Source organism: Dermacentor silvarum, chromosome 1, assembly GCF_013339745.2.
Source record: "Dermacentor silvarum isolate Dsil-2018 chromosome 1, BIME_Dsil_1.4, whole genome shotgun sequence".
Taxonomy (NCBI): domain Eukaryota; kingdom Metazoa; phylum Arthropoda; class Arachnida; order Ixodida; family Ixodidae; genus Dermacentor; species Dermacentor silvarum.
The window spans coordinates 42,510,337-42,534,233 of NC_051154.1; the positions used below are offsets into that span (position 1 = coordinate 42,510,337).

The window sequence follows — 23,897 nt, forward strand, 5'->3', positions numbered from 1 at the left end:
TAATAATTTTTTTTGCTTTGCAACTAATGTTTTTGGAAAGAGCATTTCATTATTTACAATTTGCTATGCTGCAATGTGTACTGGAATATTATTTGTAGTGGCAAAACATTTTTCTCTGGAACTTAAAAAATACGAACATTTTCTCGCGGTAACGAAAGAGTTATAAAAACTAAAAAGAAAAGCTGTTTGTGCAATAAATAAAAGATTGCCACAAAACAAAGGTTCACTATTAAATTGAAAACCTCACTGGTATTCAGTAGAACAGAACGTCACTAATTCATTAGTTTCAGAGGGAAAAAAAACAACTTGATTCTATTCAACAGAAATTCTATTGATATTTTCCAGAGCTTCATATACTAGAACCGAGCTGTAATCAGTGCTCGCATACCAATTTGGTGTTCCCTTTAATAAGGGTAGAGTGTACTAAATATTGATTTCTATGTACCTAAGTTACTGATAGCTTGCAGCATTCTTGTCATGCAATACTAGAAGACTACAGAGCATGTGCAGCACTGTATTTTCTTGCCCCAAATTTTTAACCATTCTATTTTATGAAACATTTTCCGATATTTGATTCGATAATGAGCTTTCTTTTCTTGATTCGATTCAATAGTCAATTCGAAATCTACTATTCGGTATTCGCACACCCCTAGCGAAAATAGCGCATTCTGGCACAGTTGGCGCTAATGACACTTGAATGGGCACAGGCAAGTAGAATTTTAGCAATATGGTGCAAATGGTACAGCTGGACCACCACTCCAGTTCTCGCCTTTCCCATCTTTAGTATTAGGCCAAAGTGCAATCCCATTAAATAAAACATTCATTCAATTAATCAATTTAGTTTCCAGGATTCTTTTAATGCTTGTACCATTGCTTCGGTTAACTGCCAATGTCTTATCAGCCTTTCAGACAGTCATGTGGCCCAATAAAACTTGGAGATGCCCATCTTGCACTCAGAGCTGCGCCTATCAAATGGCAATGCAACGCTACATAGATTATTCTGAACTAAATACCACAAGATGAGGAGGAGAAAGGTGCAGAACTATCTCTGGGCTTCACAAACAGTTATAGCTTTGTCTACCTCCAAAATACGTACTGTGCAGCTCCCCAATATTGCACATGCCAGAAAACTTGTTGAGCATGGTAGAAGTACTGCTACAACGTCTTTACATCAGCATCAAACTTTTCAACCCATTAGGACACACAGCACATACTCTTTGACTCTCGTCATAAAATACAGAACACTAAAAATTTATTTTCATTTGCGCAGGTGATGATGCTTGCTTCGTATTCCAGCACTCCCCTAGCAAAAATTCTAATAGAAGTTTGTATTAGTCTAATACAGTTTTGTATTAGACTAATAAAAATTTAATAGAAGTTTGTATTGGTCTAATACAGTTTTGTATTAGTTGTATCAGTTTTGTATTAGACCAATAGAAATTTCTATTAGTCGTACTGATTGACCTATAAGACCAATAGGCCCTGTGTATTAGAATTATTAGTTTTATGCAAACAGTGTTGTGTTTCTACTAGTATCTCTATTAGACTAATAGGTCCTATTGGCCTTATACAGATTGTTGCTGGTCTGATACAACATGTATTGCTGGATTCCACAGCTCGTGCTTGCTGGTGAAAGTTGATGAAAAAAAAATAGACTTGCAGACCGCTTGCTTGCATGGAGAGGTGTTTCTATTTAATCACTGAATAATTAAAAATCCTGCTGTACAAATGTGCAGCAGACTGCGTTTGCACGTTTGCATTAGTGTCAGCGCACTAAGCTTGTGAAACTGCATCTCTCGGTGACATACACAAAAGCGACGTGCGCCTACATGGTCTTGCCAATTTTGCTTAACTGAGTCTCGTCATCGCGATGAGTCGTTGAGGAAACAGCTAGTGTTTACAGCACAGCGAATACTTTCCCCACGAAAAAAAAAAAAAAAAAAACGAAAAAAAAAACACGAATTACCAGCTGTAATCTCCAAGGCTGACGTTTCGTCAGTGTCGTATTTTCTGTTGAAGTGCGCAAAAAGTAAATGTTAAACTTTTAACCTAAATTGCTAACTTGATACCGCATATAAAAGGCCGTAATATTTATTGACATCAAAGAGCAGTATCGCAGAGAAGGGAACACGGCGGGCGGGAAGGACATAAAACTGCGACCGTAGTCAGCCGTAGTTGCGCACAGCACGTGTGCCATGGCGGCTGCCATGTCAAGGCGAGGCGTCACGCGAGGCGTGCGTGTTAGTGAATGAACGATGTGTTTTTAAGGAACCCGTGGTGTCAGCGCCTGCGCAATCTCATTCGTGCAGTAATATATTTGGATAGTTTTATCTATGGATGCTGTTAATATTTCAAAACAACGCAAGGCAACTGTTTTACCCCTGTCCTTCGCGGCTTTGTGGATCTATCAGCGTGCATCGATGTGCAGCGTTTTCACCGGCGCCGATTTACTATTTCGAGGTAATTACACTTCTTATTTATGCTTCTGTAGTACAGTATGAAGTGTTTTCTTCTTTTTTTTTTTAAATCCTGACGGTGGACGTAAGTACAGTGCCGTGGGGACGATTGCTGTGTGCGTTGCAGCAAAACCATGCCTGTTTCCGACAACGCTGTGCAAGGTGTCTGTCTAGAGTTCCTTATATCTGTCTACAGTTTCGATGGAACAGACATGTTATGTTGATTTAGTGTGCTTTGTAATTGTCCTGTCATGTCAGGTAACATCATTGTTTATTATGATAAATATTTTGAGCTAGCATATATCAACTGTCTTAAAATATTGGCGAGCCGCATTTATTCTAAGTTGGAAGCAAATATTGCCAGCTTAAACGTTTCGTGGTAGAACTAGCACCCCTGCTTTCAACTGTGTGCGTATTTTCAACTGTGTGTGTATCTATATGTGTGTATTTTTGTGCCCAGGTTTTTTTTAACCACTTCATCAAAAGGACGTCCTCTGGTCGAAGTCAACGAAAAGCTCTCTCAATCAAGATTGCTGACCTGACGAAGATCTCGAAAGAGGAATCTGTAAAAAGATATGCTGTGCTAATAAATGCTTCTAGCAATTTTACCTGTTTTTCGTTATCTGGTGCATTGCAACATTTTCTTTCACAGCAATAGACCTATTAGACTAACACTAATAGGCCTATTAGACTAATACACCAATATCTATTAGACTAATACACTAATAGACCTAATAGACTGTATTAGTGTCAATAACCTAATAGGCTATTAGTATTTGTATTAGAATTTTTGCTAGGGTCTTAATGAAGCTTCGATATGTTTTTTTCATTATCTGAGCAAGGTGCTGTTCCAGTAAGTATAATCAAAAGCCTTTTAAAAAGATTGCAAAGTTTGTGTTTCATTGTTCCTGTCCATGGCCTCACAGGAACACTAATACTGCGTCCCATAAATAAATCAAATTACGTTCCAGTGGCACCCTCATGACCACGACAGCCTGAAGGGGCACTCAAAAACATTTTAAGCACAGCCAATAAAGCTGCTAGATCATGCAGTGATATGCAGGTTGTTCCAAAAAAGTGTAGCCCACCATCACACTGGCTTGGGAAAGAGCAAAGACCTTGTGGCTCCCCTGCTGTCACTGGTGTTGTTTTTCTTATTCTATTTTATAATATTACCAGGTGTAACTACAGTTCCTAATGTACAAGATCAGGGCAGTTTTGTTAAAATCAATTGAGAAAACTTTTATGTAATCATTTTGGGGCATACATTGTACATACACTGTACATGTTGTAGGAAGTTGAAAAACAGCCAATAATGATTTTTTCATGCTTTTACCTTTAACATATAATTTTCTAGGCTCTCAAGAATGCCAATTAAGTAAAATAACGTCCCTACGCACTTGCACACTTTGGCTGAAGTGCTCTCAATCATCTTTCTAAGGAACAAAGTGACATGCCCATCAAAAAATGCATGACATCCAACACAATTAAGTCAGGCAGCAATGTCAACATCTTCATTGTGAAAAGGGGGAGCTACCATAGTCATAGGCTCGTGACGAAACACTTGTCTGTTCTTTTCTGTTTTTGCAGAAAACACTTGGTCATCTTTTGTTGCACAATGTACCAGCACCGTCATTTTTTCATATCTCGTGTGCTTTCTTCAAAGTCAGAAAAAAAAAAGGGCGCATAAGAGAACTTGATGGAAACAGCCATTTTGGGTGTTTTTCAACATGCTCCACAACTTTTTCAAATACAACACAAGCCCTAAAATTAATATTTAAAAATCTGCATAATTGAGCATTAAATTGGCTATCTAAGCACCCTACAAAAAATATTCTAACTCAACACAGCTACACGCAATATACTGCTAATCACATTTGCCTGCAATGTACCACTTATCTTTAAACTTTAGTTCAAGTTACATAAAACACCAAGCATGCTAGTGCTTAGTTAACTTTTTCATAAACAGCCCTGAAAATTTCTGGCAATATTTAGGGGATAAAAGCCCTGCACAACATCAGATACTACACATTGACGAACACCTTGTTGACAATGCGTCGAAAATGGCTAACCTGCTTAATCATTTACTTCTGTTCCATATTTACCACTTCGCAGTATTAACCAACGCATGATAGTGCTCTGTCAGTTCAATGCCCAATATGAGGGTGTATTTTCATTGCTGCTTAATCTGAAACAAAATCCTCAGCTGGTCCAGACAATATCCTAAACACATTCTTACACAGACATGCTGAACTTGTAGCACATACCCTGTTCCTAATGGAAGTGTTTCGTTTTTCTTTTGATAGCTGTTATTCATGATGGCTGTCGTACAGCACACGTAGTACAAGTGTTTAAAAAGCGGCCGTCTAAAGATTGCAAACAAACTACAGGAACTTGCACGTCATGCAAGCGTTATATCACCTCATTCTTAGAAAACAATATTATAGCATCATTCCAACACAGCTTAAGAAAAAAAATTGTCCACAGAAACACTATTGGTCACAAGAATTCACGAGTTTGCTTTGTCCGAAACTTTAGTAAGGCTTTTGACATTGTTAAGCATAGGAAGCTCCTCTAAATTACATAGCAGAGGGCTGCCCCTTAAGCTTGTTAATGGGATTCACTTTTACGTTGACAAGTACGCTTTACAAGTACATTTACAATTACATGGATGCACATAAAGGAACACTCAATTGTCTAGCATGGTCATCACCACATACAATGTTTGTTTGCTCATAATTTCCAAAGGTGCTTTAGAGCCTTTTAATCAAGCACATTTTCTTAAAAACACCTTCTAGCACTTTTGCTTTAGTCAGTTTATTAGATATTTCACAGTTTTCATTATGAAAATAATGACCCCCCTATTGAGCATCTATCATTTGTAGGCAAATATGTTTGGACCACCAGATAAACAAGAGGTGCTCACTGTCATATCTAATTCACCTTTTTCTTTGCACTAGTCTGGCTCAAGCCAAAGCCCTACGAGGCATTACTCCACTTGCAACCAATTTTTTGCATGCAAGAACAAATCGAATACCAAAGGTGCTGCTCGACAGGGCCAGAGACGCACACAATACTTGCCACATGAGTAGGAGACAAGCCTACCTGGGTCTTCTGTAAACCTCCGACCTGCCCTGTCATCTGCCTTGACTGACTTTCTCCGGATACGCCAGAGAAAGTAGCGAAGCTCTGAAGTTGGCAACACATGGCGATGAGGAATGTCTTCAAATGGCGAGCCAAGGCAATCCCCAATCAAGGCCCCTACCATGCAACCTTGGTACTTTGCTTTTAGCCCAACAGATACATTCAAGCTGAAACAAAAGAAAATTATATGAAAGAAAGGACTGTTAAAATTTCTGCCAAATGCACAATTCAAGAAGTCGTGCGTTATGCTTCAACAAGTACACAAAAGTATGAAGCTGACAGACATGCACTCCAATTTAATCCTTACTTAATCATAGACAACACACTGCATTGAATTAAGAGCAATTGGGTGAGTCAGGTAAGACAGAGCCAATTGAATTTTTCTCAAAAAAAAAAAAAAAATCGTTACAGGGGCATCCTACATTTCATCAGGGATTCCGAAAGTAGAAAAATTTCCATCAGACAACTGTTTACAGTTTAATATTGTAAAACAACTAAAGTAATTGCAGAAACAATCAACTGCATGTATTTGATATGTGACGTGTTAACATGGTAAGCAGCAAAGTATTGTCAGACATTCAGTAAGCTCCAATCAACTCGAACTTTGCGGAGATGGGTTTGCGCAAGGCTTACCCTACGAGCCACGGTCGGGAAAGGGCACGACGCTCCTCCACCCCGCAACGCACAAAGGCGCTACGGCAGGGTTCGTTGACTCTCCGACACGGCGCAGAGAAGGCTCCGGAGTCAGATCGCCAACAAACACGGGTTTATTCACCCAAGATACAGCACAGTGCGACAGTCACGGCGCTTACAGGCCAAGGCTCAACGCAAGACCGATCGAGTACGTGCGCCCGCTGCGCTAGGGCTAACCAGGTAGTGATCTGCCAAGCGCGAGAACAAGGAGTCGTGAGAACAAAGGTCTCATGTAACCACCTCGTTGCGGGCCTGTGAGCATCTGCTGCGGCGAGGAAGTGCTCAGTGGACGAGAGCTCGGGTGGAGACGGTGCCCGGGGACCGCCACGCAGGAGGCCAATCAGGGCGCGTCCTGGTGACGTGTTCTCGCGGGGCAAGTGGGAAGCACGGTTTGCGCAGGAAAGTAGGTCTGGAGCACTAGCCATGTCCGCCATGGTGCCGTTACGGTGGCGGTTCCCGGAGATCGAGCTAAGTGCCGCGCGAGAGCTGGAGGACGAGGCGTGGGAAGGCACCTCGATCCTTACATTCCCCCTCCTAAAGACTGAGGCCAGCCTCCAAAGGTGGCTGACCAAGGCGAAATGACAAGGTTGACTCAGCATAAGAGGGCTAAGCCAACAGGGCAAGGTCTAAGAGGGTGTTGTCTTCCCTTGATCCAAAGCCAGGGGCTTGCCTTGGCTACCAAAGTTCCGCACACCAAGAAGGGCTCACTGCCAGGAGGAAGGGTCGGCAGCCCAGGAAGGACGGGGCGGGGCAGCACCATGGGACAGCCAGCAACGCATGCGGCGTGGCTGCCCTTTTGGCGCAGCAGCCACCACGGAGGTCACAGGGCCCTCCGGAGTGCACGCTAGCAGGAACAGCAGGCCAGGATGACCGGCAGCCAGGTTAGCAGTGGAAGCCGGAGTGACCCTCCTCGGCCAGGGGTCAGCGCCTGATTGGGCGGACCAGCCACAATTAGCAGCAGCCTAGACAGCAGGAGGCAAGGCTGGCACGAGTTCGTGGCCCCCAAAGGCTGGAGTCAGTCGTGGCAGAAGGACCTGGAGCAGCAGGCCTTGAGGTCGGCAACAAGGTGGCATGGTAGGACCAGGGACAGCTGGCTTCGTGGTCAGCAAGACTGGTGGCACAGTGGAGCTAGGCACAGGGAGAAGACTTGACACAAGGGAAAGGACAGGAAAGCCCCCCAGCATAGCCGGCGTGTCAAGAAAGTTGCCTGCCTGGCTGACTGCCCAAAAAGGGGCGTTTGCCAGGCTGAGGCTTGGGCAACACATAAGAGGGTATAACTAGGCCACATGGGCCTGTCACCGCTTCGATCTGCGCCCTTGCACCATAGCTACATTTCTCCATTCACCGGCATGGTAGGGAATGAAGTCCAGCTACCTGCTAGTGGGAGAAAGCTGATTAGGCGCGTCAGAAGGCGGGTGAGCACGAGAGGGTATATTAGGCCAAAAGGGCCTGTCACCGCTTCAACGTGCATCCCTCGCACCGTAGCTTTGTCGCTCCATTCACCGGCGTGGCAGGAAATAAAGTCCGGCTACCAGCTGGTGGGAGAAAGCCTGCCTAGGTGTGTTTCTGCAGGTTGTACCGGTGCCGAGGCCTGGGGCCAGCCGTGTCACGGTTTGCCTGAGGTTCATTGACCGAGGCTCCCCCTCTCCCCAGTCGTTGCTACGGGCAACGAAAGGTTTGAGGTCCGAGACATGAACTGGACCGCCGACTGGTCTCCCTTGGGAGTCAGCCAGCTTGTATACCAGAGGGGACATTTTGTTTCCACTCGGTACGGGCCCAACCATTTGGCCGACAGGGAGGCAGAGATGCCTTTGGCGGCGTCCCTCAAGACATGGTTGCGTCTGAGGACGAGATCACTGACACCGTAGTGCACGTCCCGATGTGACCAGTCGTATTGGGCCTTTTGTCCAGCTCGCGCTTTTGCCAGGTTGGAACGGGACAGGTCAAGGGCCGCGTCCATCCGTGAGCGCAGTTCCGCCACGTAGCCAGGAAGGCTGGCTTTCGTGGCGCACGCCCTGCTGCCGGGCCGCAGAAGGCGGTCCATTGGGTTTGGCAGCTCTCTCCTGAAGTTGAGGAAAGCGGGCGTGTACCCAGTCGAACGGTTCACCGTGGACCGCAAGGAGATGCCTATCTCGTTAAGACAGACATCCCAATCCCTGTGTTGCTGGGCAAAGGCCGCGAGCAAGGGCTTGAGGTTCCGGTTAATCCGCTCTGTCAGGTTGGCCTGTGGGTGATACGTGGTTGTCTGGCACACGCATCCACGAACACCTTGGCCGTGAAGTGGGACGGGTTGTCCGTTATCAGCTCCGCCGGAAAGCCGAAGCGATTAAAGACCTCGGTCAACTTGTCCCAGATTGCGCGTGCCGTTAACTTCCGAAGGGGAAAAGTTCAACCCATTTTGTGATGATCTGTGACAGCCAGGAGAAAAACGTAGCCTCGCTGGCTTCTGGGAAAGGGTCCCATAATGTCACAAGCCGCGACTTGCCAGGGTAGCTGGCTGTCAATTGGCTGCATGAGCGAGGCTTCACACATTGGCACACACAGCATGAGCGGGCGTAGTGAAGAGTGTCACGCTTCATGCCTGGCCAGGTAGCGGAGCAGCACAACTTTTGGAAAGTCTTAAGGCCACTCGCATGTCCGGCCACCCGCGAGTCGTGGAAATAGCTCAGGGTGGCTTTCCTTAGACTGCGGGGTATCACCATCTTGTGGTGCCTCCTCAGATGGGATGTAGCGCAGGAGAACTTCATCGGCGTCAAGCAGATACGTATTCAACGTGCCTGCAGCAATACCAGCTGCGTCGCACTCAGCGCCAACAGCAATACCAGCTGTCCGGGTGCGCCCGATGGCTTTGACGCCCCGCTCCTCTTGGGAGCTCGGCTCTTTGAGCCCGTCAACGATTTCTATTTACAAAATGGATCGCTCTGCTTAAGCAGATACAGATCCCACGTGCCTGCAACAATACAAGCTGCGTGGCACTCAGCACCAACAGCAATACCACCTGTCTGTGTGTGCCCGACGGCTTTGCCGCCCCGCTCCTCTTGGGAGCTCGGCTCTTTGAGCCTGTCAACGATTTTTATTAACAAAATGGATCGCTCTGCTGAGCCTTTAGCAGCTCTTGCCTGCTGAAGACGATACCAGCGGGAGTAATGGGGTTCACCGGGTATATACGTCCTCTCCCGAGGCTAGCAATCCGGGGATCGCTTCGCCGTCGGGGGTGGCGCCTTTCGAGCCATTGGAGACCGAGGCTCCGACTTCTATTTGGTGCAAATGCTCATGGAAGTGGCGGACCAAAGGATCAGACGCCGAAACGGGGGCTCGCTACAAGGCGTCCGCCACCACGCTTGAACTCCCTTTCGGTAGCGCATAACAAGGTACCGCTGCCATGTCAATGCCCAGTGCGCGAGGCGGCCCGATGGCTCGCACAAGCGCTTAAGCCGGATTGTACGTCTCCACGGCAAACGGCATGTACGCTAACACCAACTTCCGGAGAGCAAAAAGGACTAACGGTCAGGTGGTCCGCTCAATGCCCGACCGACCCAATGGGGCCAGTAAACGGCAATGAGCAGAGCTGGGTTGCCGCTGCTACAGGCGCAGGAAAGGTTTGCGCAGGAAAGTAGGTCTGGCACGCTAGCCATGTCCGCCATGTTGCCGTTACGGCGACGGTTCCCGGAGATCGAGCTAAGTGACGCGCGCGAGCTGGAGGACGAGGCGCGGGGAGGCACCTAGATCCCCACAACTTGCATATCTCAAAATATCGACCAAGTTGAAAAATTTTCATGGCAAAGATCCTCAAGTTCTGTGCAGTTTTAATCTGCCCTCATCTGAAATGATTTTTCTGGTGGTCTTCAGGTACCTCGAAATCTTGACTGACCAGAAAAGGCAGCTATTGCTGGATAATCTTCACACTTGCTCATGGATAAGCCTCAACTCCTAACACAAAGAAAACCATGTAGGAAGCAATGAAACCACGAAGGAGTGTCAGGCAATACAATTAACACTAACCAAAGACAGCACAGCGTCATGTCAAGGTCAGTTTTAGTGTTTTACTACTACACTCAATGCACATTCTTCCAAAAAGACAGGTGCATACGTTGCAAAAACAACCAAAGTTGCACAAGTATATTAGGAGTATATGTGCACAGAGCAGTTGGTAGAGCACCCGAACAAGCCTACATAGATTAAAACCTACTGAGAACAAAACAACAAAAACCAATTGGTCACGTCCCAGTTGGTCCAATTATGTACTGATTTACGATGGGAAATTTTCCAATTGGAGTCAATTGTTTTTTGTTTTTTTTGACAGGGTTGAGGTCACAGTTCTTAGCGGCGAGGTGTCAACGTCGTGCGGGCGGTACCGAATGACAGAAATTAACATCCGGCGGCTGCGCAGAGAGTGGAGTTTTGTGCACGTGGACAGGCGGGGAGTAGACCTTGGCACCGCGCTGCGGAATGCCGCGCAGCAGTTCACTAGGGCTGATGTTTTCCTATGTATCTAAAGCAATTTTGCACATATAGAGCTTATATTTGCAGGATTATTGCATTCGGCCCTTGTGCTCGAAATGTACATAGTTCGAGCATTATTTTTTTTTAATCTTGTGCGAAGCGTTGATGATCTAACTTTTTCGTTTTTGTTACTTTTTTGTTTTGATAAGTTTTTTTCGTACTTTTAATAAATATGTTGTTTGAAATTAACACAGTTTGGAAAGGTAATTTCTTCCTCTACAATTTGATGCTATACACTTTAACATGATGCATTTTCTGTGAAAGGAAAAAAAAATAGTTCCTAAACCACCAGAAAACTACCAGTTTTCCCGAGGTGACGAAAGTGTTAAATACATGGGTCTCTATTGGAATTTCAAGGGAATTTACAATGACTTCGTTACAGCCATTAGTTTGTCATAAAAACTCATAATAACAATGTTTGACAGTACTGAATAGTGAATACTACTGTTCTACATGGTTATGAAAAAATAATTTCATGCTGCAGCATACAGTGTAGACCGCTTATAAAGTAAGTCGCCGGAGTCGCGAATATCCGCACTATAACCAAAGCAACAATTTTCAAGGCCCGCACATATGCAAAAAATGTGCACCAAGCCGCCACGCGTATGCGACAGTCGAGGAATGCGGCTAGAGCGTTTGCATTCAATTTACAGTCGAATCTCGTTAATTCGAACCAAATCACGCGGCAGTGTCTCCGACCGGCATTGCTCCGGCACCGCCATAGAGTAAAAGCTTAGGAGAGAACCCTCAATGTTGCACGCGAACGAAAAAAAAAAAGGAAAGCAAAACAAAACGTGGCTGAAATTTTACCCTCTCTCAAATGGCAAGGTCGCAGATTCTGCGTTGCGCCGGAACATGCGTGTACGCGCCGACGTCTCAGCCACGCTACCGTAGCTACGTGTAGAAAATGGCAGTGAACCCTTCTTTCTCCTTTATGCTTCCTCTACTTTCTAGTCACGTGTTGACCTTGCACGCTGCGGCTACGGCGCAGAGGGAAGCAGCGGCGCTGTCCCAGGCCTGCCAGCGAAACTGCCCCCCCCCCCCCCCCCCCCCCCCACGCCGGCAAATGCCCGCTTCGCGATAATGGCAGAAAACGAAACTTCAAGGAGCTGGCGCCAGGCTGGCTGGAACGGCGGCGCCTGCACGACGGCGGGCGCACACGGTGACAGTCGAAAGTGAGGGAGCTACGAGGGAGGGCGAGGGGAGCCACCGAAGCCGCGGAGTTGCCGAGGCGAAATCCGCTTCCCTGCCGCCCTCCTCCCTCACATTCCACGGTCTCCGCGTGCCCCCTTCGCCGTGATGTGCGGCGCCGCCCGCTCCCTGAAGTTTCGTTTACTGCCGTTATTGTGAAGCGGGCGTTGGCCGGTGTTGGCAGTTCCGTGGCGCTCGATCGTTATGCGTGCCGTGATATTTCACGACTCGCACTGAAGATTCTGGTTTCAGCCTCACTGGCTGTTCGTTCGCACCACGTGCCCTTCTCCTCCACTTTGTCTCTCTTTCTTCCTCGAGCACTCTTTGGGGCGCCCGTTTGAGGGAAGCGTTCGCCGTCTTCGCTGACTTCCGTACTCCCAGGCAGCCACACTGTAACCGGTATTTCGTTTCCCACAACTGCACTATAAGCGATACGTGTATACATGGAGTGCTATGGGAAAATTAACGGGAGCCTGAAAAGACCGCACTATATCCGGTCTTGCACTATAAGCGGTTACGTTATAAGTGGTCTATACTGTATTTCACTGCACGAGCGCCGGCAGAATACCCAAAATAGCAAGTTGAAAAACCACACGTCTTGCAACAATTATCTGCCAAAGATTACTAGCACAGCTTACAGGTCATTCTCGATGATACAAGTACGAGAAAGGGAACTGCTGTCTTCAAGTACTGCCTCCTTATGTGGAATTTCTCTTCTCCACCAATCACTCCTAGTTTTTCTAGGCTTTTTGCTGCAGTACAAAAACGGGCCAGGAAAGAAGTTAGTTCTACACAAGTACAAAATTGGTGCCAGTCTTCACCTGACCAGTGTTCAATGTTTTTCTTTATTAATGTACTCATCCAGATAACATTGCACTAAGTTTCGAAATACATGGCTACTGCATTACAGTCAGTTTTGCATTTAGAAACACATTTCAAGCTTTCAAAACATTTTTCTTATCGCATAGGTTGATATGCCAGTGATTACAAACAGAAATCTAAACCATGCTGTTCTATGGGTAAATTAACATGGTCTTTCCATTACATCAATACTGAATAGCAAGAATATTTTTTCTGGTCCTTCAAATAATTTATTCCAGCTAGCTCTTTCTTTCCTCTGTGAACATTTTATGTATGTAAATAAACCATGTAATAATAAAGAACTTCAAAAATGCGAACTCCCAACACAATGTACAACGGCACCACAATGGGTCCATAAAAAATTCACTTCCAAGGGCAACTAAAAATACTCACAGATTATTTTCCATGAGATCAGTACGGGACAGTGGTGTGCGGCATGCAGAAACTGATTTCTTATTTGACATTTCTCTTTTCCGTTCACCTCTCATATCTGGAGGCTCTCTCCTGCAGTAAAAAACAGGCCGTAAAAGAGGTTTGCATATAAGTAGTCTTCTTCTGACCAGTAAGAAGAGTGCTTTATTTTTTCGCATTTCATTTCACAAAACATTTCATTCTTGCATAATTTTTCATATCGCACAAGTATGTGTCACAGTGGCGACTGAAACATGCTGCTCCATTACTAATACTTTTGAAGACACTCCTTGATTAAAGGAACAGCAGAGCACTGCGAATGATTTATTGTTTCAGACTTTCAATATTTTTCTTGTCAACCACATAGGCTGATATGCCAATTATTACAAACAGAGTTCTAAACCGAGCTGTTCTATGGGTGAATTAACATGGCTGCCTTTAGGAAATTTCAAAGCGGCTATGGGCTATTAGCAGGAAGGACTTTAATTCTCCCATTTGACCCTACCGCCCGTTTCCTCTGGTTAAAAAGTTCATTATTTTTATTTCCATAATTACTACCATAATAAATCTCTGTACTCATCTTAAAGGAGCGCTGAAATAGCCCTTTGGCTTGGTGAAATAACATAGTCCATGGGCAGCATACGCTGCTGTGAACAATTCAGCCAAGTTTTACTGTCGTACGCGGTGCGGGGAGCTCGCAAGCGGAGCGCGAAGTCACCTTTCTCTCAAACACCCTCGTTTCAACAGAGCCATGATCCTCACTCTCTTCTGTGTGCTTTATTACGCAATAAAGCACATTCCAATATGCAGCTGCTATGCGTCGCTGCGGTCGGTTACACCGCGGGGTGCCGCCACGAGTCCACAGGTTAAGTGCACTGCGGCTCACTGAGGCCAAACGCGTTTGGCTTACGTTTAGCACGTCCTAGACACCAAAATTGGAAATTTGAACCGCGCACCACGATGATGTTTTGAAGGCGGAGCATTGTGGCCCCGCCTCACTCCACCGTAGCCTTCACAGTGCAAGGCATTGAAGAAGGAAGGGGGAGCACAGCGGAGGCTGCGTTTGATTGCCAATAACTCCGCTTCTGCTGAACGCATTGAAGTACTTTTGCAGCAAAGTATTTCTGAAATAGCCTATTTTCACCTCAAATGTATTTCTCCACTTCAATAAAAAATGGTTCAGGGCCCCTTTAACATGTCTGCTGCGACAGAAAAAGTAATCCCGAAGTTCATGCAAATATTGCATTTCTCTCATTTTTGTTAATTTTGGACACATTTCTTGAAACACCCTGTATACTGGTGCCACATTACAGGTGTCTATGGTCGCCAAACACTAGTATCATTAAAGTATCATTAAAATTATCTATGTTCATTATCGCTGATAAGCTTGCGCACTTCGTGCCCTTCTGTGTACTGTACACCCGACCAATTTTTAACAGTATTTAAATAAATACTGTCACCATTGTGCAACCGGCTGTGTCGCGTTTGTTTCAAGGTAAGGGTGTCTTTCAGTACTTTTGCCATTGAAAAATATTTTTTTTCACTTTTAGAATTGGTTAGTTGGGGGGTCGACCTATATTCCGGTCCAACCTATAGTCCGGTTTTTACGGCAACAGCATTCTGACAGCATAGCAGACATCAGATGATAATTACTTTTCTTCATTCTAGTCCATAATTCAATTATGACTGCACTGTTAAAAAATTAAGTGTGACCTGATACAGGCAAATCTGCTTTACATTCAGAACAATGTTGGTTTTACATTCAGTTAGTAATTCGTCTAGACGGATAACTCGTGTTAGCTTCCAAAGGTTACTAAAAATGCTCACAGCTCATTCTCCGAGAAGCTGGTACTAGAGAGACGACTGCTTTCCAATACTGCCGGCCCACATGGAGATTCTGGGCTCCAAAATCCATCGCTCGTAGTTGACTGAGGGCTCCTCCTAAAGTACAAATAGTCCCGAAAAAAAAAAAAAAAAGAAGCTTAGCCACATAATTTACCGTTGCAACACCAGGAATGGGACTGCCCAAAGTCATTTTGGAGCAATTTTTTTTTGGAGCAAGTAAAATTGTGTGTTGGAGATTTGGCACAGACAAAACTACATCTTGGAGCAGCTTGGATCAGAGTAAATTTCACTTTAGAGCAGAGTGGGTGGAGCGGCGGCACGGCGCATGTTTTCCTGTAAAGCGGAAAACGTCAGTTCAACTACAATTGAACTATATATTCCCACGCTGACGCCATGATAGCGGTAAATGTGCTCAATTTATGCAGTCCAAATGACGCACTAATATAATTTCTGGGTCACGATATGTCCCCGCAGACCCAGAGAGCCGTAATAAACCCTGCGCTGGTATAACGTGAAACTATTCCAATCTGTCTTTATTGCAATAGCAATCATATGAACACTCCAGGCGCATCTCTGCCTTCACGGAATGTCGGTACTTTTAAATTATCAAGGTACTTTAGGGCTATCGGCATCGCTATCACTTCTCAGCAATGCTGGAGGAGGGACTTAATTTTTTGGAGGCTGCTCAGATCCAAAAATTCTGCTTACAAAATATCCACGCACTTTTGGAAGTAACTGCTGCAGGTGTAAACTCTACTGAGGATGAGCTTTTCGTTGCGCCATAATAAACTGGGTCCAAAAAAAATTGTTTGTCAGTCCCTTTAACCCTTTGTGGTCCGTTGTTGGGCCCTGCACGGCCGTAGCTGTCCGCTGTCGGGCACCGCCCGACAAGGGGGTTCGGGGGTTAAATTTCGCGGTTTTTCTCACTGCGATTCATGCGCATTCTTTGTATACACGATAAGCCATCTCTTGAGGAATAAATAAACTTTGTTTGTTGAAGTTTACTTCTCTTTGCACTAGGGTGCAGCACAATGTTCAGCACGACTTCTGGATACCAGAGCGTTCTCACTTGCGCGCGGAACAGCACATTCGCGCGGTTCGCTGAGAAGCATGAGCACTTTTTTGTCGCGTATGTTTTACGGTCGCGCATTTAGTGAAAGCTTCTAGAGGTTTCTATTGTCAATAGCTTTATTTTGAGGCGCATACAGCTGCGGAATCATGCTGAGAAGCACAGCAACACCTGCAGTACCGCCGCAACATCTTCCAACAGCTGGTGGGTGACGTGAGGGCTAGAGCCAAAAAGCGGGGTCCGTCTGCACAGGAGTGCGAGGAATTCAAGGCTACATGGGAGGAGCCATTTCATCTACAAGCTCCCAGGCCGAAGCAGCAAGGACTGTACTGCTTGTAGCGATCGAAAAACAAACGGAGGCAGGAGAGAAACTGTTATTCTGCAAAACTTGCAGTAACAACCCTGGCCTGCATCCAGGAGAATGCTTCGAGCGGTATCCCACGCTGCTCAAATATCGGTAGAGGAGTTGCCTGCAGAATGCAAAAGAAAAAAATAAGTATCCTACGAGTTTTTCGTCCAAAGTTTGTGGTTTTCATCGCGGTGCTATAAACTGGCAAAATAGTTTCGGACCAGAACAGCCAGAAAGTGGGTAAAAGTTTCGGACCGCTAAGGGTTAACCCTTAGTGGTTCTGTTCTGGTCGATATTTTTATCATAGGATATTTTTTTTTTTTTTTGCATTCTGCAGGCAACTCCGCTACCGATATTTGAGCAGCGTGTGATACCGCTCGAAGCATTCTCCTGGATGCAGGCCAGGGTTGTTACTGCAAGTTTTGCAGAATAACAGTTTCTCTCCTGCCTCAGTTTGTTTTTCGATCGCTACAAGCAGTACAGTCCTTGCTGCTTCGGCCTGGGAGCTTGTAGATGAAATGGCTCCTCCCATGTAGCCTTTCCTCGCACTCCTTCTGTGCAGACGGGCCCCACTTTTTGGCTCTAGCCCTCACGTCACCCACCAGCTGTTGGAAGAGGTTGCGGCAGTACTGCAGGTGTCGCTGTTTTTCTCAGCATGATTCCGCAGCTGTGTGCGCCTCAAAATAAAGCTATTGACAATGGAAAGCTCTAGAAGCTTTCACTAAATGCGCCACCGTAAAACGCACGCGATGAAAAAGTGGTCATGCTTCTCAGCGAACCGCACGAACGTGCTGTTCTGCGCGTAAGTGAGAACGCTATGGTGTCCAGAAGCCATGCTGAACATTGTGCTGCACCCTAGTGCAAAGAGAAGTAAACTTCAACAAATAAAGTTTGTTTATCCCTCAAGAGATGACGCATCGTGTATACAAAGAATGCGCACAAATTGCAGTGAGAAAAACCACGAAATTTAACCCCCGAACCCCCTTGTCGGGCCCTGCCCGACAACGGACCGCAAAGGGTTAAGACAGGGGTAATGAAAGATAGCTGGGAGAGCCCTTCGTCCTGCAGTGGACAAAAAAACAAAAAAAAAAGGAGGCTGATGATGAACTGTTTAATTATAATGCACTGACACCAAATTCTTGTGAGAATGCACTTCTTGAAAAACACCCTCTATGTCCAGGCATACGACAAAAACCGTTTCAGGGTTCCTTTAATAGCAATGTTAACTTTATAGTTGACTTCCATTAATTAAACTTGCCACCTAAAAAGTGCTAGCTTCTAAAGGTTAATAAAATTGCTCACAGCTCATTCTCGGAGACGCTAGAACAAGACATAGGACTGCTTTCAGGTACAGCCTTTGGATAAGGAGTTCCTGCTTTCCAAAATCCACCACTTGTAGTTGCTTGAGGGGTCCTCCTAAAACACAGATAGCCACAAAAGAAAAAAAAAAGTTTAGCCACATAATTATCTACCGGTGGAACAGCAGCACTTTCTAGTCACCGATCACAAGTGTTTTCAAATTATTGGTGTTCATCAAAGCTAATGCACAACCACCCCTCATACTCTGTAGGCATTAACACAGAAAGCACTCAATGAAAATTCATTATTTGACACTAGAAAAGTTATACAATAGCATCCAACATAAGAGATAGCACTTAATTAACAGTCACTGGTACAGGATGTGGGACACTGGCCATATATAATTTATGACTGCACTGTTTAAAAATTAGGCATGAGATCAAGGAACATACAGTGGAATCTCGATGATACGATCACGGCTAATACGAATTTCCGGATGATACGAATTTTTCTGTGGTCCCGGCCGAGCCCCGTTAGTTTGCAATGTGCTAGAGAATGGTTGTTACGAATCGATTTTCGACCCGCGTCGGTTGATACGAATAAATGCCGCCCCACCGACGGCCGCGAAAGAGAACAACGCGCAGGCATGCGCTTTCTCCCTTTCTCTTTTGGTGTGAAGGCGCGGAGGCCGCGACTGGGCGCGAAGAGTTTGAAGCGGTGGCGCTTTTGTGGCTTTTATGCTTTTCCTCCTTTTCCGCATGCCATTGGCCGGACGGAGTGGCTGCTGTGCTTCGGGCCGCGTTCTTTGTGTTTGTGCCATTTTGCCTATAGTCGCAGCAAGCTATGTCTACTGAGATACGATCTCGGTTGATTCGCGCGACCATACGCCGAGGCGCGGGAGCCTCCGTTGGCACGTCTTGCGTCGACTGCGTTATCGGTGCCGATGGCCCAGGGCGATTGTCTGTTTCGCTGCCGGAGTCATACGGTACAAGATAGCGCGGCACGTAATCCACGGTGCAAGGTAGCGCGGAACGTTCAGTTGGGTGCTCCTCCGCTTCTCCCGCTAATCGCCGTATTTTTCTTGCCGTAGGAGGCTTGTGCTTCCGTATTCTGAATAGTGCTTCGTCCAAAATTTCTTCTCCAATGAGCGACGATCCATCACTAACCTGGGAGCTCTCAGTAATCCGAATTCTGCGTGTCAGGTGAAGACACCGGCGTGGTTTACGAAGCAGACAACTGCCGTTGCCATCTTGCCCCTGTCACAGCAGCAACCAATGGAGAGACGCCTTTCAGCACGGCAGCCAATCGGAGGCCTGCTTTCATCGGAGGGCCCGTGTGACTACCTATCGCAGACCCAAGCTACTTTTGTGTTTGTGCGTTTGTTACAAAATGGCGACGACGGACGAATTGAGAAACGGAACGGCGAAACTTTGAGCTTTCAAGCGATACCAAGATGGCCGCGCTCGGTGGCGGGAAATACGAGATATGTCTCCGTGAACTGCCGTGATTTTTCGCGATTTAAAGCTGTTTTCTCACCCTGCGCACTGATGAGTTAATCTTTTTCGGGCACTTTTAGTGCGTTTTCAGCGAAACCATTTTGATACAGCGTAGATTAGGCGTTGCAGATACCAAAACGTGTGGCTTTCAAAAATCGATTTTTCTCGCGATTTTCGCGATCTGATCCCTGCGTAACCCCTTAATTTGGCTAGTTTTAATTGCGTTTCGATGATACGAATTTCGGCTAATACGAATATTTTTCGTGACCCCGTGAGATTCGTATCATTGAGACTCCACTGTACTTGCACCTCCAACTTCCATTAATTCAACTTGCCAACTAAAAAGTGCTAGCTTCCAAAGGTTAATAAAATTGCTCACAGCTCATTCTCGGAGACGCTGGAACAAGACATAGGACTGCTTTCAGGTACAGCCTTCGGATAAGGAGTTCCTGCTTTCCGAAATCCACGACTTGTAGTTGCCCGAGGGGTCCTCCTAAAACACAAATAGCCACGAAAGAAACAAAAAAAAAGAAGTTTAGCCACATAATTATCTACCGGTGGAACAGCAGCACTTTCTAGTCACCGATCACAAGTGTTTTCAAATTATTGGTATTCATCAAAGCTAATGCACAACCACCCCTCATACTCTGTAGGCATTAACACAGAAAGCACTCAATGAAAATTCATTATTTGACACTAGAAAAGTTATACAATAGCATCCAACATAAGAGATAGCACTTAATTAACAGTCACTGGTACAGGATGTGGGACACTGCCCATATATAACTTATGACAGCACTGTTTAAAAATTAGGCATGAGAGCAAGGAACATACTTGCACCTCCAACTTCCATTAATTCAACTTGCCACCTAAGAAGTGCTAGCTTCCAAAGGTTAATAAAATTGCTCACAGTTCATTCTCGGAGACGCTGGAACAAGACATAGGACTGCTTTCAGGTACAGCCTTCGGATAAGGAGTTCCTGCTTTCCGAAATCCACGACTTGTAGTTGCCCGAGGGGTCCTCCTAAAACACAAATAGCCACGAAAGAAAAAAAAAAAAAAAAGAAGAAGTTTAGCCACATAATTATCTACCGGTGCAACAGCATGCACTTTCTAGTCACCGATCACAAGTGTTTTCAAATTATTGGTGTTCATCATAGCTAATGCACAGCCACCCCTCATACGCTGCATGCATTAACACAGAAAGCACTCAATGAAAATTCATTATTTGACACTGGACAATTTATACGATAGCATCCAACATCAGAGATAACACTTAATTAACAGTCACTGGTACAGGATGTGGGACACTGCCCATATATAACTTATGACAGCACTGTTTAAAAATTAGGCATGAGAGCAAGGAACATACTTGCACCTCCAACTTCCATTAATTCAACTTGCCACCTAAAAAGTGCTAGCTTCCAAAGATTAATAAAATTGCTCACAGCTCATTCTCGGAGACGCTGGAACAAGACATAGGACTGCTTTCAGGTACAGCCTTCCGATAAGGAGTTCCTGCTTTGCAAAATCCATCACTTGTAGTTGCCAGAGGGGTCCTCCTAAAACATAAATAGCCATGAAAGAAAAAAAAGAAATTTTTAGCCACATACAGTGGAATCTCGATGATACGATCACGGCTAATACGAATTTCCGGATGATACGAATTTTTCTGAGGTTCCGGCCGAGCCCCATTACTTTGCAACGTGCTAGAGAACGGTTGTTACGAATCGATTTTCGACCTGCTTCGGTTGATACGAATAAACGCCGCCCCACCGACGGCCGCGAAAGAACAGGGCGCAGTCACGCGCGTTTTCCCTTTCTCTTTTGGTGCGGAGGCGCGGACGCGGCGCCGGACAGCGCGGAAGCCGTGACTTGGCGTGAGGAGTTTGAAGCGGTGGCGCTTTTGTTGCTTTTGTGCTTTTCTTTTTGTCTACGCGCGGCCGTCGCAGCAAGCAAAGGTTCGTGCGGTCTATCGCTTCAATGGAAACTGAGCGGCGTAAGCACAGCGCATACAAAGGTCAGAGCCGTGTGGAGATCGCTTTCACGATACGGTGCGCGCGACAACACTGACAGCCGGCACAGGCGCAAAGTACAAGAACGCATTTGTTGGCAGAGTAGGAGCCGCCCCCCCCCCCCTTTCCCCTCCCTCCCGCGCTACCTTCCCGCTTTGCTCCTTTCGCGTGGGGAGATTGCGTCGCCAGTTACCCTTGCGCTCGGTTGCAAGATACGCATTTGGCGCCGCAGCACAGCGTCGCCCCCCCCCCCCCCCCTCCCTCCCTTCCATACCCCCACGGCCTTTCGCGCAACGGAAAACGCGTTTGCTCTCCGCTGTGCGTTCGCTGTTCATGAAGGCGCGCGTCCCCCGCACGCTTTCACTCGCACATACGGTGCGCAGTGACGACTTTATTGCCCTTGGACTCGTGCTCCACGTCTCATGCTCCTCCTACCGCATCGCCCTCGTTGATCTCCTCTCCCATCGGTGGGCGCACCTCATGCTCGCGACCGCCCTTTTCGGCGAGATTTTCCCGCGGAAGCCGCAATTTCGTCTCACGCGGCTGCACCGTAAGCGTTATGCGTATACATAAAATTCTATGGGAGGGTAAACGGGAGTCGGAAAAGGCCGCATTGTAGCCAGTTCTGCACTATAAACGGTTACGTTATAATTGGTCTATACTGTAAATGCTTTTTACGTACGTGTGCCTGAGTGAGTTCACCTCTCGACTCTTTAATTTAGCTAGTTTTAATTGTGTTTCGATGATACGAATTTCGGCTAATACGAATTTTTTTCGTGACCCCGTGAGATTCGTATCATCGAGATTCCAGAGTAATTATCTACCAGTGCAACAGCAGCACTTTCTAGTCACCGATCACAAGTGTTTTCAAATTATTGGTGTTCAAAGCTAATGCACAACCACCCCTCATACGCTGCATGCATTAACACAGAAAACACTCAATGAAAATTCATTATTTGACACTAGACAAGTTATACGATAGCATCCAACATCAGAGATAGCACTTAATTAACAGTCACTGGTACAGGATGTGGGACACTGGCCATATATAATTTATGAGCACTGTTTAAAAATTAGGCATGAGAGCAAGGAACACACTTGCACCTCCATTAATAATGTTAATTTTGCAAGTGACTTCTGTTAATTCAACTTTCCACCTAATCTGCGTTAGCTATCAAAGGTTACTATATATTTTGTAGGCTAGAACAAGATTATATTTAAGCACAGTACCCACACAATACTATGCAAAACAGCATATATTTAACTATTTATGTAAGGGGGTATGATGTATATGTCTAATTAGTTTTGTTATTTTCTGTTTACTTATGTGAGAGTGTGTTATGTTGTAGTTAAGCTACGTGATTTGTGTGCCTTGTAATTCAGTATACCAACTCTACATTTCTTTTGTTCATTTTGCCTCATTTTATTTTCCATCTGCTGAGTGATTTCCTTTTTGTTTTGTACTAGATTAGCCCTTTTGTATTGTCCCAGGCTGTCTATGCCATATTGTATCTGTAAATTAGCATTTTCATGCAAGATTAGGTGCTTTGCAAACTGTTAAACTGCTTTCGTACCATTTTCTATTACTGATATCACTTTGTATATCTGAGTGCTCTACGAACTGTTTGCAAGGGTGTTGGGACCTCTGGCAGGCTTTTTGCCTTTAGTCCCTACGTTTTCTTGATTTGACAAGGACATATTAAAATGAAAATAAAAATAAAATGAAACCTAAAAAAACTGCTCACAGCTCAATTTCAGAGAGGTTAGTACAAGACGGAGGACTGTTTTCAGGAAGGTCTTGCTGAAATGGAGTTTCTGCTTTCCAAAATCCATCACGTGTAGTCACCTGAGGGGCACTCCTAAAACACAGATAGCAGCAAAAAAAAAAAAAATTTGTCACATCATTATCTACCAGTGCAACATCAGCCGTTTCATCAAACAGTAGCATTGTTAAAATTATCGAAATTTCTAAATGCTGACAAACAACCACTTTGTCATGTTCTGAACTATGGGTGTCACTGTTGGCTGTTTTTTATCCATTGTGCCGGCACTGTTTTTAGTGCTACTGTCCAAGACAGATATTCATCAGGCAACTTCTGCATTATGTGCACATATTTAGTGAACTTAAGTGGGCTACGACATGGCTGCACAGCATGTGTTTGTGCAGATAGGTTGTCTGTGCCTTTGCGACGATGCACACAGAAGGTGCAGAGTTGGATCCTGAGACATGTTCTCTATTTTTGCCAAGGATTAAGTGGACAGATTGGACAAGATGCTAATCAAGGATTTGTTATCAGTGTAAGGCACAGGTAAAAGACACAAGTACACGTTGAAGTGTTAAATTCCCTGTACGGCAGCTAAGTTTTCCTTTATCATTCCCACTCTGCACAGGCAAGGGTGCGAATCATATAGGCCCTAACTTCAATATTGTTGCCATCTCCCTGGGCCTGCATCAACAGAGAGATGAACTGGCTCCTTGCCCTCAAAGTAGGCCAGAGTACAGCTGCTTGTGAGGGCTTCTTTGATTGTCAACACCTAGCTAACTTTTTTCCTAGCAAGGTTTCA

The 23,897-nt window shown here is 45.5% G+C and overlaps 1 protein-coding gene across 9 annotated transcripts in view; it reads right to left on the reverse strand.

The window, feature by feature from the left end:
* The window catches only part of LOC119461611 (ADP-ribosylhydrolase ARH3-like), an 80,117-nt gene that overhangs the window by 44,500 nt on the left and 11,720 nt on the right, over positions 1–23,897 (reverse strand). For 3 of the 9 annotated variants that reach the window (XM_049667078.1, XM_037722970.2, XM_049667096.1), the window contains 9 exons: positions 23,078–23,191; positions 20,766–20,879; positions 20,228–20,341; positions 19,697–19,810; positions 17,825–17,938; positions 15,087–15,200; positions 13,242–13,352; positions 12,626–12,739; positions 5,562–5,767 (listed from right to left, as the gene is read on the reverse strand). In XM_049667078.1, coding sequence (XP_049523035.1) covers positions 5,562–5,767; positions 12,626–12,739; positions 13,242–13,352; positions 15,087–15,200; positions 17,825–17,938; positions 19,697–19,810; positions 20,228–20,341; positions 20,766–20,879; positions 23,078–23,191 — 1,115 coding nt within the window. The remainder of the gene's footprint in view (positions 1–5,561; positions 5,768–12,625; positions 12,740–13,241; positions 13,353–15,086; positions 15,201–17,824; positions 17,939–19,696; positions 19,811–20,227; positions 20,342–20,765; positions 20,880–23,077; positions 23,192–23,897) is intronic. The other 6 variants (XM_049667088.1, XM_049667081.1, XM_037722978.2 and 3 more) reach the window with 6 other exon arrangements.